The 26,733-nt window shown below is 33.1% G+C and overlaps 1 protein-coding gene across 3 annotated transcripts; it reads right to left on the reverse strand.

Annotated features, from left to right (window-relative positions):
* Nucleotides 1–987: 987 nt before the first annotated feature.
* On the reverse strand, nt 988–6,390 carry LOC7467458 (transcription factor GTE4). Of its 3 annotated transcripts, none has more exons than XM_002325988.4 (5): nt 3,923–6,390; nt 3,787–3,832; nt 3,579–3,692; nt 3,397–3,467; nt 988–1,402 (listed from the first exon to the last, which is right to left on the reverse strand). In XM_002325988.4, the coding sequence occupies exons 1-4, from the start codon at nt 5,870–5,872 to the stop codon at nt 3,418–3,420; spliced, it is 2,160 nt and encodes a 719-aa protein (XP_002326024.3). In that variant the 5' UTR covers nt 5,873–6,390; the 3' UTR covers nt 988–1,402; nt 3,397–3,417. The 3 variants fall into 3 exon arrangements, with proteins under 3 accessions (XP_002326024.3, XP_024446917.2, XP_024446918.2); XM_024591149.2 differs by having other exon boundaries at nt 3,394–3,467; XM_024591150.2 differs by lacking the exon at nt 3,397–3,467.
* Between the last annotated feature and the right edge of the window lie 20,343 nt (nt 6,391–26,733).

The following is a 26,733-nucleotide window of genomic DNA, read 5'->3' on the forward strand; positions in this document are numbered from 1 at the left end:
TTTTTATTTTTAATATTAACTTTTCAAAATAAATTAAAAAATAAAAAATAAAAAATAAATCAATGTAATGTTTTATCGAGGTAAAAGCATTTTTTAAAAGGTTAAAAGTAGAAGCTTTCGCGATCTTAGTTTTCTAAATTAAAATATTTTTTGATATTGAGATTCAATTATATTTTTTTAAAAAATTAAATTTATTTAGCTTTAAATTATTATTTTTTCTTTATATTTTTTTATAATTTTGTGTTGATATCAAAAATAAGTTTTTAAAAATAAAAAAAAAACTATTAATTTAATACATTTCCATGCAAAAAATACACTTTTAAAAATAAATTTTACCATATTCTCAAGTAAACCTAAGATTTTATAACAATGAATTTTTATTTTATTTTATGTGACTGTAATTTTATATTTTAATATAATATATAAATCATTATTTTATAATTCATGAATGATTTATATGATTTTAACGTTTAAATTTAAATTCTATTTTATAGTTTTATAATTTATATTTTATTTTTTAAAAACGATTCAAAAAAATAAAAGAAGAAATCTGGATTAGGTTGGGCACTCAACGAATGAAAAAAAACCCCTTCACCCAATCCAATCCAAGCAGCTAGATTATAGATGAATAGTGGTGATGAATTTAAATATTTTGAGTTAGAGATGAAAGGAGAAAAATCCAGCTCAAGCTCAACAGCACATTGCCATCCCTAACCATGGGTTTCTTTCTTCTTCTTCACTTTTTCAGTTTTTTCAAGGCATTTTACAACAAATAAAATATCCCATTTACATGCAATGGATCCAAGAGACTGCATCAGCACATGATTGATTAAACCTTATATTGTGAGGAAACAATAACATTCATAAGAAATAATATTATACGAGTAAAACTCAATGGATATGGCTGCTGTAGGGACTCGTATGCAGTATAGTTTGAGTGTTCATATGGAGCCCCATAATCTTTGCCAAGACCACAAACCAGAAATCTCCAGAAAAAATTATTTCTTAAGAAGCAATTATAACTTCATGAGTTTGAATTACAGACTATCTATTCTATAGCACCAAAGAATCCTGAATCTGCTAACACAAAATCAACGGCAAGGTAGCTAGAACTAAAATGACTAGTAGTTAGCCATGTACACATGCTAGAGGAAAACAAACCACTGTATCTATATCATAACCACATTCTAGGGCGTATTATACAAATGCAAGAGCAGACAGATAAGCCACATGAAGAAACCAGTTCCCACAAGAGAGACAAACTACACTTTGCACTGGCAGGACAATCCGTCGCCTCGAGAACTTCACTGTACACCAAAGGCAGATTCCTAATGAGAATCGAAATCCAGAATGCATTGTACACCAACTTTGGAGATAGCCATCTACCCTAAACTTCTGAGATCTGTCACCGAAAAAGGAAAGGTGATATGAGCGAGGAGTACCACTAGTATTTAACAAACGTAGACATTGCCAATCACAAGCTAAGAAATACTTCTCATCAGCTAGCTAATGCAGAATAGAGAGGAAAATCTTGCATGAAACCATAACAGCAAGACAACGCTTCAACTGTTTACAAAACATTTATTTGCATGCCCATGCAAGAATAGACAATCCACAAAAACTAATGCCTATCTGCATGCAAGCATCCTTTAAAATTACAGTTTCATTTTTACTAATCCAGAAAGCACAGATAAGCATTTCTTCCACAAGTTTAATAGGAAAAAAATAAAACAGATGGCAAAATACAACCGGAAAACAACTCTAAGAATAACCAGGCTTCACCAACTATCCCACAATTTAGCATGTTTCTTAAGACAGTCATGCTTTGCTGTATTGTATAGCAAGGTTCCCATGACAGACCTTGAAACTAGTCCTAAGACAATTGAACTCTAGACTTGCTGGTGGCTGTGACTGCAACTAATCTGCACCATAGTTAACATCACAGCTATTATTGCATGCAACCCACTATACTGTACAGTTGAGAACAAAACACGTGCACTTATGGGATACTATACACGAGAATCATGGAGGGTAACTTTTATCCGTGAAAGAAATCACCACGTTAAGAAAATGAAAACAACAATAGAGGCTGGTAATTAATTGTACAGGTAAAATCGACATGAGTTTCCTATAATAACATGTGCACATGTTGTAAAGGTCAAAGAGAACAGGTTTTTGAGAACATGTAATTTCATCTCAACATCTTTATTGTGCAAATAACACAAACACAAAAAAAAGGCCTCCAACTCCATAACAAACAAACTGCCCTTTTTTAAACGTTTTAGAAAATGTCTTCTTCCATTGAATCATCATTTAGGAATTAGTTGTGCATACAGGAAAACAAAAAAGAAGTGATTGAGTGGAAGACCCTATAAATATAATCCAACTTCAGAACCAACATAGTGATTAATTAACTTTCAGAGATGGCAATGGTGCATAGGTGGTTCAGACAGAGAGGATGGTCCAAGAAAATGTCACTGGCTGGGAAAGATGAAAAATATAAATTTTAACACCAGAAATGGAGTTCAAAAAACAAAAAAAAGGCTTGTACATGATCAACAAGCCTAAAATGCTCTCTCTCTCTCTCTCTCTCTCTCTCTATATATATATATATATATATATATATGCATTTCAAATATCATCCAAATGTAACAAGAATCAGAAACCATTTGAAATAGGTCATAATAGCTGTAATCAACCAACAATCCATCACATAAAACATTTTAAATTCATTGATGATTAACTATCGCCCCCCACCCAAATTGTCATGGTGTGCGCCAATTTATACAGTGCAGGCTTTCTACCATTTAGAAACCAATTTCTAATGCCAGGTCATTACATTAGCCAGCTAATCTTAGAGCAGATTCTGAACCCATTTTCTGCTCCCAAGCTCTGAAGTCCGAAGTCATATTCTTTTTCCCTCACTAATCCATACCCAGCCTATAAGGTATTCATACCAGTGAGTGGTACCCACATGTAACTATCAGAATTCAGAACCAACCCACCAATAACCAAGCCAACATCATCCACATAACTAGACAGGACCTTAAGCAATAAAAGGTTAATCACCAAAGCATCCTGCAAATAAGGAGTGTTGTCCTAAGCATCCTGCAAATCCTAAGCAAACATAATTCTTCTCAACAATAATGATCATGCTATTAGTATCTCTATTGCTACTACATTGCGGGTAGCACTTGCAGTCCGGACAGCAGACAAGCGCTAATATGACAATGAGGTGACATTGATGAACAGCACAGTATACCATATTATAATCAACAAACAGGAAGAAACACAGGAAAGTGCACAATTTATCTGCAAATAAAAGTTCAACAAACATCATCTGCAAATAAAAGTCACATAAACATTTCATGCAAACCCAGGAGAATATGCAACCACCTGAACTACTTGAGTACTCAATTAGTTCCCTACATCAGATCCAGACGCTGAGGAGCTGTCACTGTCAGAATCTGCAATAATCATGCAGATAAAGAAAAATAAATGAGTTCACCAAACATCAGACCAAATATATAAGACATAACAATGACAGAAGTTGCAAAATTAGAAATGTGAAGCAGTACCACTTGATGAAGATCCAGAATCACTGCTGGAGCTGCTTGAACTACTAGACCTACTTCCATTGTCTCCCAGTTTCTCCACGTGATTAGGTGACAAAGTGGAGACATTCCTTTCATCTACCAGCAAAAGAAACAATGTTTCAAATAACCAATACAACTAAACTATAGGGTAACCAAAACGAAATTAAGACTCATAATCAGAAAACTTTACCTGCTTTTGTTTCTTTTGGTGCCTCCACCACAACTGGTGCTGAGACCTGCAACCAAATATCAGTAGAAATTTATCAACCACAAATTCCTTTTAGAAAAGTACACTTAATGCTGAGAAATTTGGTCAAAGGCTTTACCTTGTGCTGCACATTCAGCTGAGAATCTGCTCTAGCTTGAATGGCAAGCTCAGCTTTTCTCTTATTCTTGCTTAAACTCTTCTTATAGTTGGTGACGAACCTATCCAGCTCCCACAGAGTCTCCACATCAACACTGTCAATATCCACTTCAATTTCATCATCATGTTGGGAGAGTGCTGAACTCCTCTTCTTTATTATCTGTACAATGTTGTCCAGTTTCTCTGAAGGTAGGCTCTGGAGGTTTGTACTAAGCTTCTGTTTCTCGTCATAAGTCATGTCTCTCTTGTTTGGATCCTTTGCCTTGGGCTTCTTTGGAACAGGGGTTCTACTAGAAGGTGTAGTGGTAATGGGTTTGGGTCTGGTATCAATAATAGGATATGTCATTGATTCTGATCTATCCAAAATCCTCCACATATCAAGAGGGGGTGGTACAAATGGAGGAGCCTTTCTTGATGTAGGTGTAGGAATGCCCACCTCATAACTGGAAGAAAACCTCATCTCATGATCATAATCCGACTTTATAACAGCCCACTTAGTCTCAAATATATCCAATAACTGCTCTGCCATTACGTGAACATCTTGTCCTTTCGGGTTATACTTCATAGCATTGTGAAATGTAAGTCTCACATCCTCTGCAAACTCTTCCGGGGACTTGTACCAATTCTTGGTCAGCCTGGACTTCACGGTGCCCAAGTCCATGGGATGCTTGATGATGATAAAGTAATCATGCAAACCAAGACCCTTCACATCAACAGGTGTATTAAACACCCAACCATGCTTATGCTTCATCAGTTTGTCAAGCAAAGCACTGCAATTCTTGAATATCTTAGTGCCTGTCCCAAACCCAAACCCTGATTCCCCTGCCCCTTGCTTCTTCCCATTCAATTTCGACTTCTTATTACTCTCAGCTGGTGGAAACTTGTCTTTCGCAAGCAAAAACTCTGAATTTCTATAGAACTGATTTGCTTTTGGTGTCCTCTTCTCTTTCTCCACAAACTCACCCATGCCCTGGCTATTCTCCAGAACAGATATACTAAGCTGATTCAAAGGCCTAGACTGCCTAGGAGTAGGAGTAAGAATAGGAATTGTGCTCACACGGGGAACACCCACTGATCCCACTTCTGAATTAACCCTCCTCAATCTTCTATCCACCCCATCATTTACCAGCACCACCCGCGAATGATTCAGCCTACCAACACTGAGCTGCAATTCTTTCGCCTCAATTTTCTTCACCAAACTCCTCACCAATTCAAGCTCACTCTCCAACTTCTTTCTGAGCTCCCTCTTCTCCTGCTTCGACTGCGATAACAAGTCCACCTTCACCCTATTATCCATCCCTTCCTTCAGCAGCACCCCATTCCCCACATGCAGCTCCCTCTCCACAACTTGCTCTCTCACACTGGGCACCACCTCCTGAACTTCCTGCCTATTTAGTCTGGTAGAATCATCTGAAACTACAATTGAGTGAGAAACAGGCTGTTGCACTTGCTGGGCAGTATTTGTGTCTTCAACTGCTACAGGTTCTGATTCTCGCACTTCAACCAAGTCCTTTTCGTAGTTCTCCTTGTCATTTGTTTCATTCCCAGTTGCAGTTTCAGTAGCTGCAGTGGAGGTGGTTTTAGTTGCGGTTTCAGTTGCAACAGCGGAGGCGGTGGTTAGAGCAGTCGCAGTTTCAGTTGTGGCAGTCGCAGTTTCAGTTGTGGCAGTTGCAGTGGTTGTTGTGGTGTTGATGTTATTTTCGCCAGCGGCTTCTGTGGTAGTGGTGGTTATATTTGTGTTACTGTTGTTATCAGTGGTGGTGGTGGTGGTGACAACGGTGTTGATGAGGCTGTTCTTTTTGGGTCCCTTAAAGGCTTTTCGAGTATAAACCTTATTCTCTGTATACCTTTGTTTCTCTCTAACTTCTCCTCCTTCATTTCCTCCTTCTCCTACTACACTCTCAGAAGCCATACATGTACCACCTCAAAACCCTAACTTTCCCCTTTAAAACAGTAATTTCCTCTCAATCCCGTTTTCAAAACCCTAATTTCCTCAAAATTCCCCTAAACCCCCAAAAATTAGGGTTTCCAATATAACCACAACGCCAGAGAAAAACCCTAATTTCACTCCCAAATCAACCCAAACACAAACATAGAAATTCAATTAGGGAAAAAAAACGCGTAGAAACCACAAGAAATTAGGGTAAAGCACGAACCTTTATCGAATCTTTCACGATCTAAAAACCTATACATACAGAATCATGTATCTACACATCGCCAAACACACACAGTGTAAAAGATAGAGATTTCTTGAGAGAGAAAGAAAGAGAAGGTTAGGGTTTCGAGCTCTAATTTTGTGGAGATCTTCGATTCCTTTTGCCTTTCGCTTTCTCTCTCTAAAACTTCAAAAAAAATGAGCACGAGACTTTCTCTCTCTAAAAAACTTTTCTCTCTCTAGAACTCGTCACCTTACTTTACTAATCCTTTATCTTACAGGTGTACGGTGCGTGTGCGTTCGTGTATTTAAATGTCGTGCTCGTGTAAGTATTCTAGCAACTTTCTAGAAACTTAGACCCACTAGATATATAATACGTGTTATGCACGCTCCAATAAGATAGGGATAGATGTGTGCGTGGTGTGGATGCGAGAGTGGGAATATTTGAGAGGTTAGTGGCGCGGAGTTTTGATTCTGGAATTTTGAAGGGTTCGCTCACGTAGGGAGCAGTGCGTGAGATGTAACCTCTGGTTTTGGGTGGGAATGGAAGAGGTTATAGTGGTCGGCAGTGATTTACACGCGCCAGAAGTGGGTTGCAGGTTTAGAGGAGTTAAAATTGGGCTGATGTGGCAACATCTATGCCATTCAAAGTCAACAACAGAGGAAGGGAGTGTCTGTTCAATTCCTCAAACTGAAAACAACAGGAAAACGTTGTAGAGATGATATACAAATCAGTCCTCTATGTTTGAGGATTATTTGAAAAGAGTATCCAATGTTTTATAATTATGAAATTTTAACATGCTATATATGATTGAGGTCAAATTCCAAACTCAGAGATTAAGTCTTATGTTAAGGGATGAGAATAGTTTTGACATATATATATAATTTAGCATATCGCATTATAGTAATGGTGAAAATTAGTTAAATTATTATTAGAGGCTAAAAATACAAAAATTATGGGCAGAGAAATATTGGAGACATTTCAGTAAAATTTTAGGAAGAAACTAGCTGGTTTCCCGCAACATCACTTTTTAAATTATTTTATTGAATATTGTAGTAATTAAAATAAATATTGGTAAGAAATCTATCAATATAATTTTTTAAGGAAAAAATATTATTTTTAGTCAAAATTCCCTTTTTTGTACATTTTATTTTGTATGACAAAAATATATCTTTTTGATTAGCAATATGGTTTTTGGAATAAAAATTTAAGGAAATTAAAATATATATTCATAAGAAATCTAACTATTTAAATTAAGGAGAAATAACTACATTTTTTAATCAAAACTCTCTTTTCTTATTCGTATTTTTTCTTTTTATTTTAAGAAAAACATGTTTTAATTAATTAGAATCATGATTTTTAAATCAAAACTTGTTAACAAAAACACTTAAACGCATAAAAAAATCATTATGCACACACTCATAAAATATTATTCACTTCAACAATGAAATTACATTGCTATTCTTGGTTACAGTGAAATTACACATAAAATTACAAATTCATGCCTTAGATTTAGGGGTAATTTAATTTTTTCTACTGACTCATTAATTATTAAAGGATTGTTTAGAGTTACATGCATCATTTCAATTTTTTAGAACAATAAAATAAAGAATTTAGAATTGTTGATCAAAATATATATATATATATATATATATATATATATATATATATATATTAAATGTAAAAAGACAAAAAAGCTCTCCACAAATATGGAATTAACAAAAGGCATTTATGAAAATATGAAAATGACCATGAACACATGCCTTATTTCTTTTGATACCAGAGGTACATGCATCATTTCAACTTTTTAGAACAATAAAATGAAGAATTTAGAATTGTTGATCAAGAATATTTATGTTAAAATGAACAATATATAAATAAATACAAGGAGTACAAGATCAATAAAGATTTAAAGTAGTTAAGGAAGAGAGGTTAACATCAATCTTTATAGGCAAAGAAGGGGAGTTGTATCTCCTTCAAATTCAAGGAGATTAAAGGCGGCAGATTTTCTCTCAATTCCAAGAAGATAATATTTAGACGGCAAATTTTCTTGGATTCGATATAAGAAAATAAAAAATGGTTACTACACATTATTTAAGCAGGGGATCTGACTTGTTCTTACTTTTTTTTAGTTCTTTAAAATTCAGCAGCCTATATAAACTTATTGTTTGGGATTTAATTTTTCTTTTGAGTTGACCATAGCCACGACCTTGGTTTTTCTCTTAAAATGTTTAATTGTTTAAACACTGGGTTTGTTATTTTATGGGTTTAGTTGGCTTAGCTACAACCCATTGTTTAGGCTTAACTTATGTTTGGTTTTAATTATTTTAGCTACAACCAAATGCTTGTTTGAGTTCAAATTAGCCCACTACGGGTAGATCTATTAGGGTATTTTTGTTTGGAGTATAAAAACTCATTGTAAGACACTTTTTTATTTAGTTTTATGATCAATATTGCTTCTAAACTATTGTTTTTTAGTGTTGAGATGATTTCTCGCATTATTTGGTTCTCTAATGAACTAAATTGACTTATCAAAGATTAACTAGTTTTGTGGTGTCTTTTTTATACTTCTCGTTCATGAATTGATATTTATAAGGTGAGGGTCTAATTTACACCTGAAATTTTTTAATATAAAAAACACGTTAAAAAAACATACATATATATTTTTTTTAAAAAAAGAACCCACAATGAGGCTAATCATGATTAGAGCATGCTCGAAAAATAATTTTTAAATTCTGAAATTCCAACATACCTTATGATGGGGTGAAATTCTAAACTCATGGAAAGTCATATGTTTATGATTAAAATATATGTTTTGAGTTATTATAGAAAAATAAATTTTTAGTATTATATCGCATTATAATATTGGTGAAAATGAGTTAAATTGTTACTAGTGGCTAAAAAACAAAAATTATGGGTAAAGACAATGGTGACATTTCAGTAAAACTTGATTTCAGGAAGAAATGTCACTCTCTCTGCGAGAAGACGAGACTAAAAAAGATTACCCTATTGCAATTTATCAAGTGATAAATGAGGTCCAACGCATTTCAGGTTTGGTGTTTGATAATGTGATTTAAGCTTTCAACAATCTTTATCTCTTCTATCATGAAGCATTAATTAAATAACTAAACGTTACCAAATCTTATTGCATGGAATTGCAGTGGGGCTGGAAATTCAGATTTTCGTATGTGTGTTCATGAATTTGTGTGTGGAAAATGAAGAGAGAAACACTAGAGATAAAGAGAGGGTGAGAATTTGAGAGTTTTTTTCGATAGATATAAGATTGTGTTTTGGAAATGAAAGAGCTTGTTTTATCCCTTCTAGTGTTTCTAAGCCACCATAAGTGGTTTCTCCTACCAACATCCAGGACCTGATGGCTTCCAACCTTCTTTTCTATTAGAAGCACTGGCATCTTATTGGTGATTCTTTGTTTCATATGGTTAAAAGATGCTTTTGAATCTGGTTGTTGTCTTTCCAAGCTAGCAGATACGCTATTAGTTTTCATTCCAAACGACCCAATCCAGTGAGCATGAAGCAATTCCGTCCTATAAGTCTGTGTAACGTTAGCTACAAGATTCTGACCAAGTCCTAGTGAATCGCATTCTTCCCTTTTCTGGATTTGTCGATTACCCCACTTCAGGGTGCCTTTATCTCTTGCAGATAATATAGTGCTTTTGCTCAGGAACTGCTTCATACCATTCGGAAATCTAAGAAGAAGTTGGGTAGCGTTGCTATAAAAATTGATTTGGCCAAGGATTATATATGATCAAGTGAAATGGCGCTCTTTGAAGCAGACATACTATGATTTTAGATTTCTGGTCTTGTATGCGAATTTGATCATGTCGTGTGTCTCTCAATCCTCTCTCTCTATAATCTGGAATGAAGTTCGACTTTGTCCCTCTACTCCTCGTCGAGGCCTCCGTCAGGGAGATCTTTTGTCTCCATACTTATTTGTGTTGTGAATGGAGAAATTGGCCATGCTAATCAAGGCGAAGTGGAATCTAGACCCTGGAATCCTGTGCCGTATCTCATGGGGGTTTATCTATTTCTTATTTGCTAAAAGCAGATGATGTTATACTTTTTTCCAGTGCATCCACTAAGCACTGTGGAGTTGTCCATGACTAAATTTTATGCATGTTTTGCTATGGTTGTTAATGCTGATAAAACTAAGGCCTTCCTTTCTCCTCACACTCATAGACGGCATAAAGAGGAGCTGAGTAGGAGATTTCACTTGAGTTTTACTGCGGACATGGCGTAAGAGAAGGATTCTTTCCTTCTAGTGTTTGTGATGAGATTGATAGACTTGCTAGAGGATTTTTGTAGGGTACTCAGAATTCTGGCAACGGCATTCATCTTCTAATCTGGGAAGCTGTTTGTTCTCCTAAAAGTCGAGGCGGTTTGGGCTTGTGTCAGGCTAGGGATAACAATATTGCTATGTTCGGTAAGCTTGGGTGGCATTTCGTTGAAAATCCGGATAAATTATGCGCGCAACTGATGCGGCAAAAATAACTTCACAGTGATAATATTTTTACTCATCTCCTTCATCTTTCAGCTTCTACTATTTGGAAGTCTATTTGCAGGGCCATTCCTTTTGTGCGTGAGGGATACAAATGGAGAATAGGTTACGGTCAGCAGGTTTCAGTGTGGTTTGATAGATGGGTTGGAGATTTTCCTCTATACTCTTTGATTCCTCATCCTGAGGAAGAGGATAAATCTCTAATGGTCGCTGAGTTGATCTCATACCTAGTAATAGTAAAAAAAAAAATACTCTAATTTTTATTCTCAATCAAAACTTAATATTACATCTCTCCTATAAGTTAATTAAAAGAAAACAATCAAAGGTGTTTGATATTGAGATAATCCATTACATTATCTCCGTTCATCTTGAGTGGTCTAATCTTTTTTCCCTTATTGTATCTTATAAAGTCTTCTGACTTGTAAGAAAAAAAGCATAAACTTTTTCAGAGAAGAAGCTATATAAAAGCAACCATCTAGGTGGTAGCTCAGTGGTAAGAATTTGGGACCAAGAGGTTTGCTCCCTCTGTGGTCTCAGGTTCGAGCCCTGTGGTTGCTCATATGATGGCCACTGGAGGCTTACATGGTCGTTAACTTCAGGGCCCGTGAGATTAGTCGAGGTGCGCGCAAACTGGCCCGGACACCCACGTTAAACAAAAAAAAAAAAAAAAAAAAAAAACTATATAAAAGCAGTCACAGGTCGTCATATCGTCGATGATCATTACAATAAAAGAAAAATGACCGATATATTGAAAAATACTCAAGAAAGCAACATAGCTTTCTCTCGTTAAAGTACTTTTAACAAAGCCAATTCCACATCATTGCTGATCATACATTTAACATAAACAAAAAGAAAATGGATCAAAGAGCCTGTCTTTCACCGAACCAAAGTGATTGACTAAATACCGTACGATAAACCAAAAGCAGCACTGCCTGTCGTAGAATGATGAAAACAAACAAACACAAACTTTATTAGATATAATCCATCTTGGAAGGTAGCGCTCCCTAAAACAACTTGGTCACTAATGATGATGAGGATCTGGTCCTCCTGGTGAAAGTCTATCAGAGGCAACACTAAGAGTAGACAACCTTCGATAATGCTCAAGTTTGGAGAGATCAAAACCTAACTCGAGCAAAAGGTGGCGGCTATTATTAGCATTTCCTTGCAATGCTTGACCCCCCTTGAGGATACGTGCCTCTGAAGTCAAGAAGATTGCCGAGAATAAAACCATTAACAAAAGTATCATTGCCCTTGAAGTTGAAGCAACTCTGCTAGCCATGTACTAGTATATGTTAAGAGTATAACTAAGTCTGGGAAGAAGGGTAACAAGCTAGATTTGTTTAAGTACTGGCCAGTATTAATAGCTTGAGCTTCGAAAGAAGAAAGTAGTAGCTTCCATGGAACATAATTTCATATTTATAGGACAAAATCTAAGACCTGAGAAATTGACATGGGACAATGTATAGTGGAGAGAATGTGGAGACCGACAAAGTCCATCCAAAGCGTGATTGTCGTCTACTTCATAGAATAAAGCCTTCTGTTTTTTTATTATGTATCTCACCTTAACGTTTATGTCCCATTCCATAGTCTTTATGCAAAGCATCTCCTTCTGAAAATGATAAGGGGAAGGTCTAGTCATCTGTGCTTGGACACTTGGTTGGATTTTAAAGTAAGAAAATAACAAATAATACAGGAAGAAGTAATGTAAAGGTCAACACATGGATGCCAAAGGGTTTGTTTTCTCTCAAAGTAGTGGTCTGATCCTTCTGATCATTTGCAAAAAACTGTAGAGCCACATGGGATCGATGTTGGATGAGTCTAAATGCACATGGTTTGCATAAAAAAGGATATCCTAATCGGATAGTCTCTTTTGTTGTTTGGATCCAAATGATGATATATACTAGCCGGATCGATCTACCAAATGGAGAAGTGACTTATGCCTACAATCATCTTTTTGAGCAAGGAATTTTCCTCCTTTGATTTACTAAGTTTTATAACCTAAGATTCGTTTGGTATCATTTTCAATTTTCCTTCATTAATTTGAAAATATAAACAAATTAAAGGAATTGTTTGTTTTGATGTTTTTTTCTTTATTAAAAAGACTAAGAAAAAAACTCACCATTTGAAAAACACTTTATTTGGTTTTAAGATTTTTTGACAAACCATTATTGTTTTTTTTTTTTGTGTGTTTTATGATTACTTGTTTTTGTTTTCAATATTGGTTTTTTTTTTTTTTGAAAAAAATACCAAACAACCTATTAATTTCTGAATTATCAAATTTGTCATTAACTAGTAGATCATATCATACCCTAAAAAGAAGAAAAAAAACAAAATAAAGAAAAATAAAATCATCAACAAATTATGAGAAAGAGGACTTTTTCATTGCTTACTTTGAGAAAAATACAAAACAACATATTAATTTCTGAATTATGGAATTTTTCATTAACTAGTAGATCATACCCTAAAATAGAAAGCAAAACAAGGAAAAACAAAAAAAAATCATTTACAAATTTTGAGAAAAGGGACTTTTTCACTGCTTACTTTGATGAATTAAGATTATAATATTCATTTCATTTCTTGTAGTGAACAAACATGTGTGTTATAAGAAAAATATTATATAATTATACTATAAACTAAAATATTTGAAAGATATTTTATTGGTCATATAAATAATGAATCATCTCATAATGTTTTTAGTTTTTTCACTTTTTTTTGAAGCACCTCTAAAATCTGTGTAATTTTTTTTAGACCTCTTATTTTTTTTCTTGAATCCTTTTGTCATCTAATTTCATGAGATAAAGTTTTAAATTGTAGTAGAAAAATAAGATTAAAAGAGAAATGACCACAATATAAAAAACTAAGAAAATACATTAGTAATTTCATTTTTGAATTTTGACTTTGATTCAAAAACTCATTTTATTTATTTTTTAGTTATTGAGTTTAAGAGAAAAGAGAGAAACTAGTTAGAAAACAATACATAAGAGATAAAATTATCAGTTGTCTACATCACAGTAGCTAGTAGATCAGAAGTGAGAGAATTTTTTTTCTTATTTGATTTTGTGTTTTCTATACAATTTAAAAGTGTTTTGAGTTGATAAATTAGTTCAAGAGTTTTTAAGTGAAAATAGGTTAAAAACAACAAAATTAAAAAGAAAAATTAAGGTTAAATATTTGCATAGACATCTATCTTTTACTTTAGAAGAAAAAAATAGCTTTAGCATTGCATAGACATCATTCTCTGGATAGGTTTTTTTTTGTTGAAACTTGCCTCTATTTGGATTTTCCACTGCATCATAAGAGATTCCAAGAATTTTAGCATACACCATTGCAAACCTATCCAGAGAATGAAGTGATTCCATACTTTCCAAGTTTCATAACAGTGGAGAGAAAAAATGCTCAATTGTTTCTTTTTCTGAATTAAAAAAGGGACAACCTGCTGAAAGATTGTCAATAAAATCCTTCTTGCAAGGAAATCCTTGATGCTTACTCTACCATGCAATAACAGCAAAGATAATACTTCAATATTTGGTGGTAATATACCTTTCCATAGAAGAGGAGAGAAAGAAGATACACATAGATAACGAATTCTATCCAAAAGATTGTTGCATGACTTTGACCGAGTAATTCCCACTTCTCTCAATATGCCAAACTCCTCTTGTCTTCATGTTAGTGATGTAATTCAACAATAATTCTTTTTGTTCACATCTACGCCAATTTTTACTAGCAACCTTGTAAGATTTTTATAGTCACTAGATTAAAAAATAATAAAAAATGCACTCCATATACAATCATGTGCCACTACAATATAGTTTTTGCAGTATTGCATTATTTTCATCAATAAATATTGTAGTGAGACACAACACAATCAGAGGAGGCGAACAAGCCATGTTCTGAAAAACCTATTGGAAATCCTATATCAAGGCCGGTGGATTCTTTGGCAGTTTAGACGTTTGGCAACTGCAAATAGACATTGGCCCTTTAGATCATAAAGCACCAATGCCTTTCAAATTTTCTAGTGTTGATCCTTGTACTCATCGTAAAAGTCATAGCTACAAGCCCTAATCGTATACCTTATAATTCTTGGGGTTAAATCATGATGACAGGAAAATGACAAGTCCTCCATTCATAAAGCTTATATGATAGGGCATCGCCATACTAGGTTTTGATGCACTGACAATTCTTTATCTAAATTGATCATTAACAAATAAATTAAAGTTATCATGCACTGGCGGCGCCAAATTATAATACAAGCTATGAATTGCCTTTTATTTTTGTATAAACTTTACCCCCGCATGCATATTCAATAATCTGAAAGGCGTACGTGGCTTCATGTAAGGTAGTGTGACTCTACATGGATTTGCCCTAGCTAGTGAGGTTCATGTGATGATTTTGAAGGAAAAACATTACCTTTTTAATTAGTGATTTCTTGAAAACCAATTATCATATACAGGACCACAAGAAAAAGAGGAGCACAATGTAGTGGATGGCTTAATTACACAAGTTGTGTTAACTTGTTGTCATATATGTACGAATATGGGAACTTGTTAGAGAATAATATAAACCATATCCTGAGACTTTATCTAACCGTTTAAATTATTGGGTTGAATTGGTTCTTTGACATGATATTAGAGCGTTGATGACCAAGCGATCACGAGTTCGAATCTCACCATCCTTATTTGCAAGTTTCAAATCCAAAGGGCTTTCACTTGAGGGAGTGTGTTAGAGAATAATATAAATCATATCTTGGGACCTCACCTAACAGTTTAAGCTATTGGGTTGAATTGATTTTTTGACAAAATTTAATATCATTAAAATAGTAGATTTACTTTCGATTTTCAAATAATTAAATTAATATAAAAAAAAAGTCGAATTAACTGTTTGTCATATATGCAATGTTATCGAGAAATTATATTTAGTGGGCAGAATTTATGGTTAAAAGTGAGGCTTCGACTTTCATTGATCGAAGCAAAGGTTTGATAAATTGAAAATGTTTTAGCCCAAGCGAGCCACTGGTATGCCTCATGCCTTGGGTGCGTGCTCTTCCATCTCCTCAAAACTGGGTATCTTCTTGTGAAGGTAATTTTTGAGGGTTGACAAATTCATGTATAAAATCAAAACATACTTTTCTTTCAGGATAGAAATCTTTGAGATTTAAAGATAAACTCAGAAACCAATCACCTGGAAAAGCCAGCTATCCGTATTGGAATACAACAGTATTTTAATTACCCGGCCTCTATCACCATTGAAGCATCAAGATTCTAAATACTGATCTCTCTGTCTTCCACTCATGCGCACACGAGCAGCACTGCAGACAAGGAAATCATCCCTTGATTTGAAGGGTCAGCACATACTTTTCGACCACTATTGCCCAGGGGAAAAAGCTTTGACACCTAGTTTAGGCAGGCATTTAAACTTTCGGCGTGCATGAATGTCTAATTAGTGGATATATCCAAATGATATTTCTCTGGTCATAAATATCCAAACGATTTGATTTAAAAGAAATAATAGAGTTACACAAGACTCTATTAAAGAAGGATCAACAAAATCCTCTTCAGGTTATGTTTGTATGGAGATAACCATAGATAGCTATATTTACATTTGTATTTATTTAAATGTGTTTTGCTATATCTATAACTCTGTAACTCCAATTTATAAGATTAGAGCACCACAACAAAAGTTACATGGTGATTTTAAAATCTTTTCATAGTATCAGAGCACTCTTATGGATTCACATCCTTTGATTCTATGGCCTCTAATACATCATTCTCCTTATTGTCAAAGAATCATCTCAACTCAATAACTTAAGCTGTTAGGTGATGTCCCAGGATATGATTTATATTATTCTTTAACACACCCCCTCAAGTGAAAGCCCTTTGGGTTTAAAACTTGCACAAACTCATTTTACCTTGTGCTTAATTTTTATCAAATAAATAGGGATGGTGAGATTCGAACTCGTGACCGCTTGGTCATCAAGGCTCTGATACCATGTCAAAGAACCATCTCAACTCAATAGTTTAACCTGTTAGGTGAGGTCTCAGGATATGATTTATATTATTCTTTAACACTCATTGTCCTTCAACACTATGATACATCTTCAAGCCATTAAATTATCTTTTTCTAACTATTTTCTTTGGCGTAGTTAAGTACTTTCACTATTGTAGTCCCAACATCTCTTTGGATATGTTGATGATTTAATTGCTATGCCTCCTGCAATTGATGCTTCTGGTTCTGAAAATCAAGAAGTTGTTGAGTGGTAACAAATGGACGAACTTGTGCCTAGTCTTCTACTTTCTTCCTTAACTGAGGAAGCCATGTCTGTTGTGGTTGGATTACCTTCCTCTCATGAAGTTTGGTCTATGTTGGAGACCATTTTCAATCATCATGTCAAATCTCATGAGCTACGTCTCAAAGATGACCTGTAACATATGAAGAAAAACTCACGTAGTGTTGTAAAGCTTTCCTGAGAATTCAAAGTTGTATGTGATCAAGTTGGTTGCTATAGGAAGACCTGTTAATGACCTCGATAAACTTCATTAGTATTTGCGTGATCTTGGTTCTGATTTCTCTACACTTTATACCACTCAGCTGTCAATTTCACCTCTTCCATCATTTACTAAAATTGTTCCAAAGGATGAAAATGATGAAATCTTTATTTGTTCATTAGAGTCATCTTCTTATGCAAGCTTCCTTGCTACTTCCCCTACATCTCGTAATACTTCTGGTCTAAACTCTGGTTGTGGAGATGGCTGAGATTTTTATGGTGGTCGTGGAATAGGTTTTTGTAACAATCAACATCACCCTATTCGATGCCAAACATATCGTGCTGATGGTTATTATGTATCCTTATGCCATTATTGATAGTCTTGTCCCTCAGAATCAATAAATTTAGCGGAAGTATTCACATCTTGTCTATTGAATGATAGTTTAACTTCTGGTATATAGATATTAGCGTAATAGGTCATATGACTCATGATGTTGCTCAATTGGACAAGGTTAATACTTATACCTGGTGATTCACTTCCAATTTCTCATGCTAGAGGCAAAAATTATTAGACTTATCTTAAGAGAATAAAATTATGAATTTAAAGTTTATATATACAACTTTTTTTTCTTATTAAATTTTTTGTATTTTCTGAGTCATTAGTTGTTCTTTTTTTTCTATATGTAGAGATAGAGAGTTGGAAGATATATCATCAAAAATCTAAAAAAAAGACATTAATTGTATCCATGAGATGGAGTGAAAATATCAAAATCAAATTTAAATTAAATCCTAATCATGCTTTTAATTTTCTTCCTTTTTAAGGGATTAATCATGATCAAAAAGCTTATTCATGAAATATAAAAGATATTAATTGTATCCACGAGATGGAGTAAAAATACCAAAATCAAATTTAAAATCTTAATCATGCTTTCAATTTTCTTCCTTTTAAAGGGATTAATCATTATTAAAAAGCTTATTCATAAAATATTTGATATTTCATTTCGTTAACGTTGAAATTGTAATCAATTAAGAAACTAAAAAAGTATTGACCAAAGGAAGATGAATATATCCTTAAACAATATGATTATATTCATCTAGGTAGTTGTTAAACATATATATTAAATTATTTATAGGCTTACATTAGTTAGAGATGAAGTGAAAATTCACCACATTTACTTACCATGAAGGCAATCATTGCGCAGAATGAGTAGTTAACTGTGAGAGCATACAAATCTCATTATTAGGTGAATTATTTACTACCTTGATTTAAAATACAAAGTCATTGATATAACTTTATGTTGACTTCGTTGTCATGAAACCTAGGTTAGTACCTAAAATATTTGCTAACCTACCGACCTCATGTGTGTTTGGATTGAGCCAAGTTTTTTTTAAAATCTTTTATGTAGTTGATCTAGTCAAAATACGGATGATCTAACAAGTTAACTTATAACCAAGGTGAGACCTAATCAAAAAAAAATTTAAATGTCATTTCAATTTTTTTGAAAAACATTTATTTAAAATGATGTCATTTTAAATAAAAAAAATAATTAATTTGAGTCAACCCACTAACTTGTTTAATCCATGATCTAGCCTTCGACTAAGTTATGGATCAAATCTCAAAACCATAGTGGAATATGATGTTCTCAAATTTTATATTCAAACCAATTGTTATAACATTCATTTCAAATTGGATCGTTTGTTTGTGGGTGCAAATTAATTATAATGTAATCAGACATTCCAACTTGTCAATTTTGTGATTGCCTGTTAACGCTGCACACGTGCGACAATAATAGTGATTAGGCTAGAGATATGAATGATAGAAAGAGCATTACGAGTTTTTTTTCTATTTAGGAGACACGACATTCACATAGAGTTTAAAAAAATAATCTATAGTCACTTTATCAACATGTGAAGCTAAGTATGTAGCTACTACATCATGTGTTTGTCATTCCATATAGCTAAAGAGATTATTGAAAGAATTATGAATGCCACAAGAGAAGCTTGCTACCATTTATTTGGACAACTTATCATCCATTGTATTAATAAAGAATCTGATATTTCATGATAGAAGTAAGCATATTGACACATGATTTCATTACTCACGAGATTGCATTGCAAACAAGAAAGTTGAAATCAAGTATGTGAAAACACAAGACCGAATTGCGGATATCTTCACAAAGCCACACAAATATGACGTTTTTATCAAGATTCGAGATGTGTTGGGAGTTATAAAGAAATTAAATTTAAGGGGGGATGTTGAAAGGAAATCATATTTTGGTTATGAAAAATAGAGGAACCGGTCTACCGGTTAAGAACTAGTTGACCAACTAGATTAAGTTGAATCGGTTGACCGGTTTAAAAACGGTCAATCGATTCAATCATAAGAATACAATTCCTGTTCATGTTAGAATTTCCTTGTATTAGTTTAATTTATTGATTGTCTAAGACTTTATGCCTATAAAATGGTTTGTAAATCAGCATTATAAAGCAGTACAAAATGAGAGAATAACTAAGAGAGTTTAGAGAGAAACACTTAATAAAAATATATCTTCCTCTCAATTTTCTTCTTGTTCTTAAGTTTTTTACTTTACATTATTGTTTTTGACCTTATACCACATCTATTTTTTTTTAACAAATTAGTGTCCCACATGAATTCATGAAAGGAAAGTAAATAAGCTTCTCATTATCAACAGTTCTCAAATTATTAAATACTGTAAAAGGTTTATCCATGATTTTAAATTGCAAAATCTAAACTATTGAGACTTCAAAAACTAAGGATCATATATAATTACTTGACATGTCTCTTGAGTTTATATGAACATTTCCCGGGACAATCAAGCTTTGGTTTTTCTATCAAAATTATGATCATCATAAGTTCTTTAAGTCTTTTATTATATTTCTACATGTTTATATGTATTATGTGCATTGAGGTGCTTATGTGAGTAAAAAAAATCTTATAATAGTTAATGAAGTTTTAGTGTGTGTGCGCGCGTATTAAACAATCACTCAATTTAAATAGTTTAAACTATTAAATAAGATATTTAGACATGGTTTAATTATATTCACTAAACATCATATATGTAAACTCTCTCTCATGCAAAAGACTAGGGAGAAAGGCCTCAAAAGTTGTTTGTTGTTAATCTTCCTATAAGCTAGGATTTGAAGTGAAAAGTTTTGACTGGCCATGTTAAATAATCAAACATAAGCTCTGATACCGCTTATTGGAAGAAAGATGAGTGTTGTATAAGATAAAAAATAGTAATGCAAAGTAAAAATATTCAAGAACAAGAAGAAGATTGAGAGGAATGTATACTTTTATTAAGTGTTTCTCTCTTAGCTATTCTCTCTCTTTTTGTACTGCTTTATAATGCTGAATTATAAGCTTTATAAGTTCCTAAATAATCAAGGAATTAAACTAATACAAGAAAATCTTAATCTGATCAGAAATTGTATTTTGCTGACTGAACCAGTCGACCGATTCAACTTATTCTAGCTGGCGACTAATTCTTAACCAATAAACTCATTCCTTTATTTTTCATAATTGAAATTTGGTTTACTTTCATCATAATTAATGTAGCTGTTCTCCAAGAAAATAAGACGAATTCCACCCAACTGAAGGATTAAAATTCGTGTTCTCTCATCATCTCTAGCTACTAGAAATTTGTGATGCTAAAGTGAGTATTAAAAAAAAAAAACCATGTAATCTTGGTGGGGGTGCCACTCCACAGGGTGCATGCAGCAGCCACAAACCACACAAGAGAATATGAGCGTCGTGCTAGAGCAGATATGACACTATTTCATTTCTGTGAAAAAAGATATAAATCACAACATCATCACAGGCAAAGTACATATTAAAGGACGTAACTTTCAGCATTACATGTTTCTTTTCCTATCCTTTCGAGCCCCAGTAGAAGCTTTCACAACTCGTGCAAGTTCTTGGTTGCTGGATCATACATAGCAGTCTAGAGGTGCAGCTAGAAAGCACCACTTATTCTCTTTCTTATTTTCAGTATATATATTCCTTGATATATATATATATATATATATAGAACAGAAAACATATATCTGCAACCAAAACGTGATAGCTTCTGTATAGCGCTGTTTTGTTAAGGGTTTCCCGGGGGATGGGAGTGATGTTCATGATTTGGTCCTTCAGGTGACAATCTATCAGTAGCTGATTCCGAGATGGACATCCGTCGTCCATGAAACTCCATTCTAGATTTGGCATTTAGTACTTTACTTAAAAGAAGGCGTTTGTCGAGCTCCTTTAGTGTGTGGATTGGTGCCGCCTCAAACCTCATGAGCATCATGAACACAACCAATAATACAACCAAAACTCTAGTTGCTGTTGGAATGTTAGCCATTTAACGTACTGGCAGTTTAGAGAAAAAGGATATTGGATTCAAACCCTATCCTTTATCGGAAAAAAAAGAGAGATGAAAGGGGAAGCTGGCTAGGGCTTACAGAAGACAGGATGACTTGTAGCTCCAACCAAATGCTTCTATTTATAGGATTAAGAAAGGTAATGCGAATGCTAGTGGAGATTAAAAAAAAAAAGTCGCTATATTTTGTTTTGTTTTACTTTATTATTATGTATCATGGAAAATCCTCGAAAAGACATATACCCTTTAGCAGAAGGCTCTCTCCACTTTAAATAAGAGGATTATGCAATTCTTGTCGGTATTCCATCACCTTAAACCACTAACAAAAAAAAGAAAAAAAGACTCCCCATTGCTTCCCTCTTCCATTGAAAATGGATAGATCAGAACCAGCCAATAGAAGCACTTCAGAGTTCAAACAGCTTAATGGGCAATCTTGGACGTGGTGGACCATAAGCATATGGGGAGTATTATCCACAATTTCATCTCTACACCGAGGAGTTTGACCTACACAAACGCCCTGAACACATTCAGTCAAGTACAATGATTTGATAATCAGGGGAGGAAAAAAAATGCTATTTTTTAATTAAATAGTTAGATTCTTTTCTTACCAGTTTCGAGTCTACTGTTTGACGCCAAGAAGACCCTCGAAGGGCCGTTCCCAGGCAGGAGGAAAAATATTCCTATTAAGCATATTTGTTTTGTAGTTACTCTAGTTTCCTGAGTCGATCGATTCGCCACATATGAATTTGACCCTGACATATATTTTTCAGGGTATTTATTCAAATGGTGAGGGGACAACATTTCCATTATCCTAATTATCATTTCAATGATAATATTTTTTATGCCTGAATGTGGAGAATCTGGACAAAATCCATTCCAGGACAAAACTAGGCAGAGGGCAATCTTAAAATACATTTTTATATATTAAATCTTATCCACGTCAAATGATTAACCTTATGTGCCAAGTGCTCAAGTGAATAATTTAAATCTATCCTCTTTTTACGAGTATCTCTGTAGGAACTCACCGTCGGCCAGCCCACATTCTCTTCCTTGTTTTTTCAATCTTATCCATTTAAGCAGGATAATCTTTTTCTGTCTAAAGCATGTGAAATTTTTCTTTCGCTAGTTCATAAATTACTATCTTTCAAAAGAGGCGATGTTTGTTGAAAGTAAACCAAATTTACTAAAAATTAATTAACTCGGATGACCGGTTATAATAGAGCAATTAGTTAAATTAAATGAATTGATAAACTGATTCAGTAAATGGTTGATCGATTAAATTGATAAAATATATTTCATGTTCAAATTAAAATTTTCTTTGAATTATTTAATTTTTTATTTATCTAGAACTTGAGGTCTATAAATGGACATGTAATTAAAACCATAATTAATATAAATGTAGAGATAATACACAAAAGAAAAACACTTAATGAGATTACCTTCCTCTCAAATCTTTTTCTTGTTTTTTTTAGTTTTACTTATTGCATTGTTGTTTATAAACTTCTACCATACTAATTTTCTTCCAACACTATTCTCTTCACGAAAAACATGTTTTTCTAGTTCATAAATGACTATCATTCAAAACAATAAAAATAAAATTAAAACTTCAAATAACATGCTTGTTGAGACTTAAAAAATTATTTATGAAACCTTTTTACCCCCCTCCAGCCTCTAAATCAGATAATGCATTGTATCTCTACTAAATCTTAATCTCATATATTACAAAATATCACATACATACTTGTGTTTTGCTAATAGTTTACATAAACATTTTCATCATAAGGTGATTAAAAATTAATTTTGTTTGATTTCAAAACAATAGATATTTTTAGAAGTACTGTGACATTTCCACCAATGTCGCCTCGATCTACCAACAAATCAATCTATCAGGCCAAGAACCAGACATGGATCACAACAAACCCAATTGCCACCATATCCCGCACCAAACTTGTAGAGTGTTAAAAAATTAAACACACAACTATTTAACCTCTCTTGATTGATTCAACACTCATGTATTCACACAAATTTTGAATATATTTGTTCTTATATAGAGAGATTATAAGCTCAAACTATCATGTGCCAACAAGGATTCTAATCACAATTTTTTTTAATCAAAGATTTCTACTTAGACTAGGATTTAAACTAATATCTCAACAATCTCTTTTTTAAACTGATATTTTTAAATACTCAGTTTAGCAATGAGAGATTTTCTTTTAAACAATATCTTCTTGAGTTCAAACACCAAGTAAGAAGATGGAAGAAAAAAATGAGAGCTATGATTTTTTCATTTTTTTTTGTCAAACTCTCTCTTTTTCGCTCTGCATTTTTTTTCATTTGTTTCCATGTTTTTTTTATCTCACATGAATTTTTTTATGTCTCTTTAGTTTTCTTCTCTCTACTGTTTCTAGTGATTCTTTTGCTTCCTTTTTCTTAGTGTATTCTCCTCTTCTTCTTGTTCTACGTACCTAGTCTATATAGCTCATTCTTTGCTTATTTTTTTCCATCTTTTTTTATCGATTATCTCCTCATCTACTTATCTTTTAGTTGTTTTGGAAATGGACTTACACTCTTATATTTATTTTTATTCTTATTTCTTTGCTTGTTTGTCGTTTTTGCTCTTTCCCTCCCTATTTTTTTTTATTTTTTCTTAATTATTTATCATCTTAAAAATATATTAGAAAATAAAAGGTGAAAAACTTATTACGACATGAGTTTTATAATAAACTTGAATGGTACATTACCAATAACCTAAATCACTTGAGTGGTGCACTACCAATAACATGGAGCTTAGGATTTTAATTCATATGTCCACTGGATTATGTTGGATAAGTGGCAACTATGAGCATCATATTATTGGTTTGAGAGTTTGTTTTGATTGTATGGTTTAATAATCTCTTAACAAAAGAAGATGTAAGGTTAAAACAAGAGGCATTAAACCCTATATCATAAATAGTACTCTTGATCTAAAATAAGAACCCAACTTATCTATTACAGGCCATTTAAAGAGCATGCAAATATTGCAAATATGGCAATGAGGGTCTTGGCCTAGCGGTGGGAGGAGCTTGTCTCTTTCCACTGCTCCTGGGTTCGAGCCCTCATGTGCACGTCTGTCATCCCCGCGGTGCCTTACCTGCCCACTGGGTTTGCAGGGTGTTCAGTGGGCCGTGGGATTAATCGTGGTGCGCACAAGCTGACCCGGACACCCACGTAAATAAAAAAAAATTTGCAAATATGTTGAATGGCATAAGCTCGACAAGAATGGCTTGATGCACAACTCAGTAATTTCTAGGTTTACAAGTGTAACATTGAATTGAACCTCTTATCTTTATTACCCAAAAGAAGTATTCATTATTACATATAATTCCATTAATCATTCATTTTATCTCATCCAATATTCTCATAATCTTTAGATGTTGAACATGGGATATCGTGTCTTTCTAGTTTAAGAGTGTGATGTACCCATCACATCATAATTATAATTATAATATAAGATTGAGCTCTATGAAGTGTTGAATTCTAGAGGTGGCTCCTCACATTCAAGATGTGGCTCCCACCCTGAGCATATCAATTTGTACCATGTAACATTCACTGCCCACATTAAGCTAGGATCAGCTCTAATACCATTTTTAATATCTAAAACATGATGGGAGAGGCACAATTGAATAACTTCTAAGCCTATAAATGCAACACTGAATTAGGCCACTTGTCTCCACTATTAAAAAAATATTATTTATTACATATAAGTATAGTAACTTTTCTTTTATCTTACGAGGTGGGTATTTTTATTTTGGTTTAGTTTTTACTTAAAAAAATATTCAAATTATTTTTTTTAGAATCAGAATCAATCTGAAACGGGTTCAAATCAAATAATTTTTCTTATGCTCAGTTTAGATTATTTTGTAAAAACAAAATGGCAAAACCAAACAATTTCATTAACGTCCCTAACAAATTAGTTTTACCCTATCATATTTTACAGGAATTAAGGCCATAAATAATTCATGCAAATAAATGGATAATTTTTTTGCACAAAATTGTTCTCTATAATTACCTCAAGCAATGAAACCTCTCATGCTTTCAAACAAGCAATAAAACAAATAAAATAATTAATCAATAATTTAAAAATTAATGAATGAATGACTTACAACACAACACAAAACAAATTCATTTTTTTAGTAGCCAATGGGATAAATTTTATATTTTGATTTACAAAATAATTAATCAATGATTTACAACATAGAAAATTCAAAAATATTATATAAAATTAAGCCCACAACCAAAAAATTCAAAATTGATAGCACAAAAGATGGATAACAAAACTTGGTAGGTGAATTCTCTAGGAACAAAAAAATAAACATGTAGAAGAACTTAGAAAGATAAAAACTATTGTTACCTATTTTTGTCAAGAAGAAAGAGAAAAACTATTCTCCAGGTTCATAGATCTTCTTCTATACTAGTAGTAGAGAGACATAAGAGAAAGAGAAAACTTGGGGGGTTGTTTATTGCTTTGATTTAGGATTAGAATAGAAATCGATCAGAGAAAGAGAAAGTTTAAGGGGACTGTTTATGAGAATGTGGGCTTGATTTAGGTTAGAAGAAAAATTAATATTTATATCTGTTTTTTTAAGTAGTTTAAGTGTTAATTAAACCAGTTTGGTTTGGTCTAATTCAATTATTTTTATATTTTTAAAATCAAAACCAAATTCTGAATTTTTTTTTATCGGTTGATTTTTTCAATTTTTTTTTTATTTTCTTGATTTAATTGAGTTTTTATGTTTTTTGCTCATCCCTATCTTATTCAATCTCTCCATATAAGACATCACATAATCGGTTTTTTTTTTCTAAAAAAGATATTAGAGAAATGCTTTTATACACATATGACTAGTATAAAGATATATATATCCCTTAAAACATAAAAATATAAAAAAGAAAAAGGAAGATGGAGAGGAAATATCAAAATCAAATTTAAATTCCTAATCTTGCATTCAATTTTCTTCCTTTAAGGAATTAATTATGATAAAAAAGCTTATTCTTGTAATACCTAACATTTCATTTCATTTATGTTGTAGTTGTGATCAATTAAGAAACTAAAAAAGCATTGACCAAAGGAAAATGAATATATCTTAAGACAATAGGCTTATATTCATTTAGGTAGTTGGAAAACATATATATTAAATTATTTATAGGCTTACGATGATGCACGAAAAAACTTAATGTATTTAGAAATAAGACTTATGTCTT

Source organism: Populus trichocarpa, chromosome 19, assembly GCF_000002775.5.
Source record: "Populus trichocarpa isolate Nisqually-1 chromosome 19, P.trichocarpa_v4.1, whole genome shotgun sequence".
In the NCBI taxonomy this organism is placed as follows: domain Eukaryota; kingdom Viridiplantae; phylum Streptophyta; class Magnoliopsida; order Malpighiales; family Salicaceae; genus Populus; species Populus trichocarpa.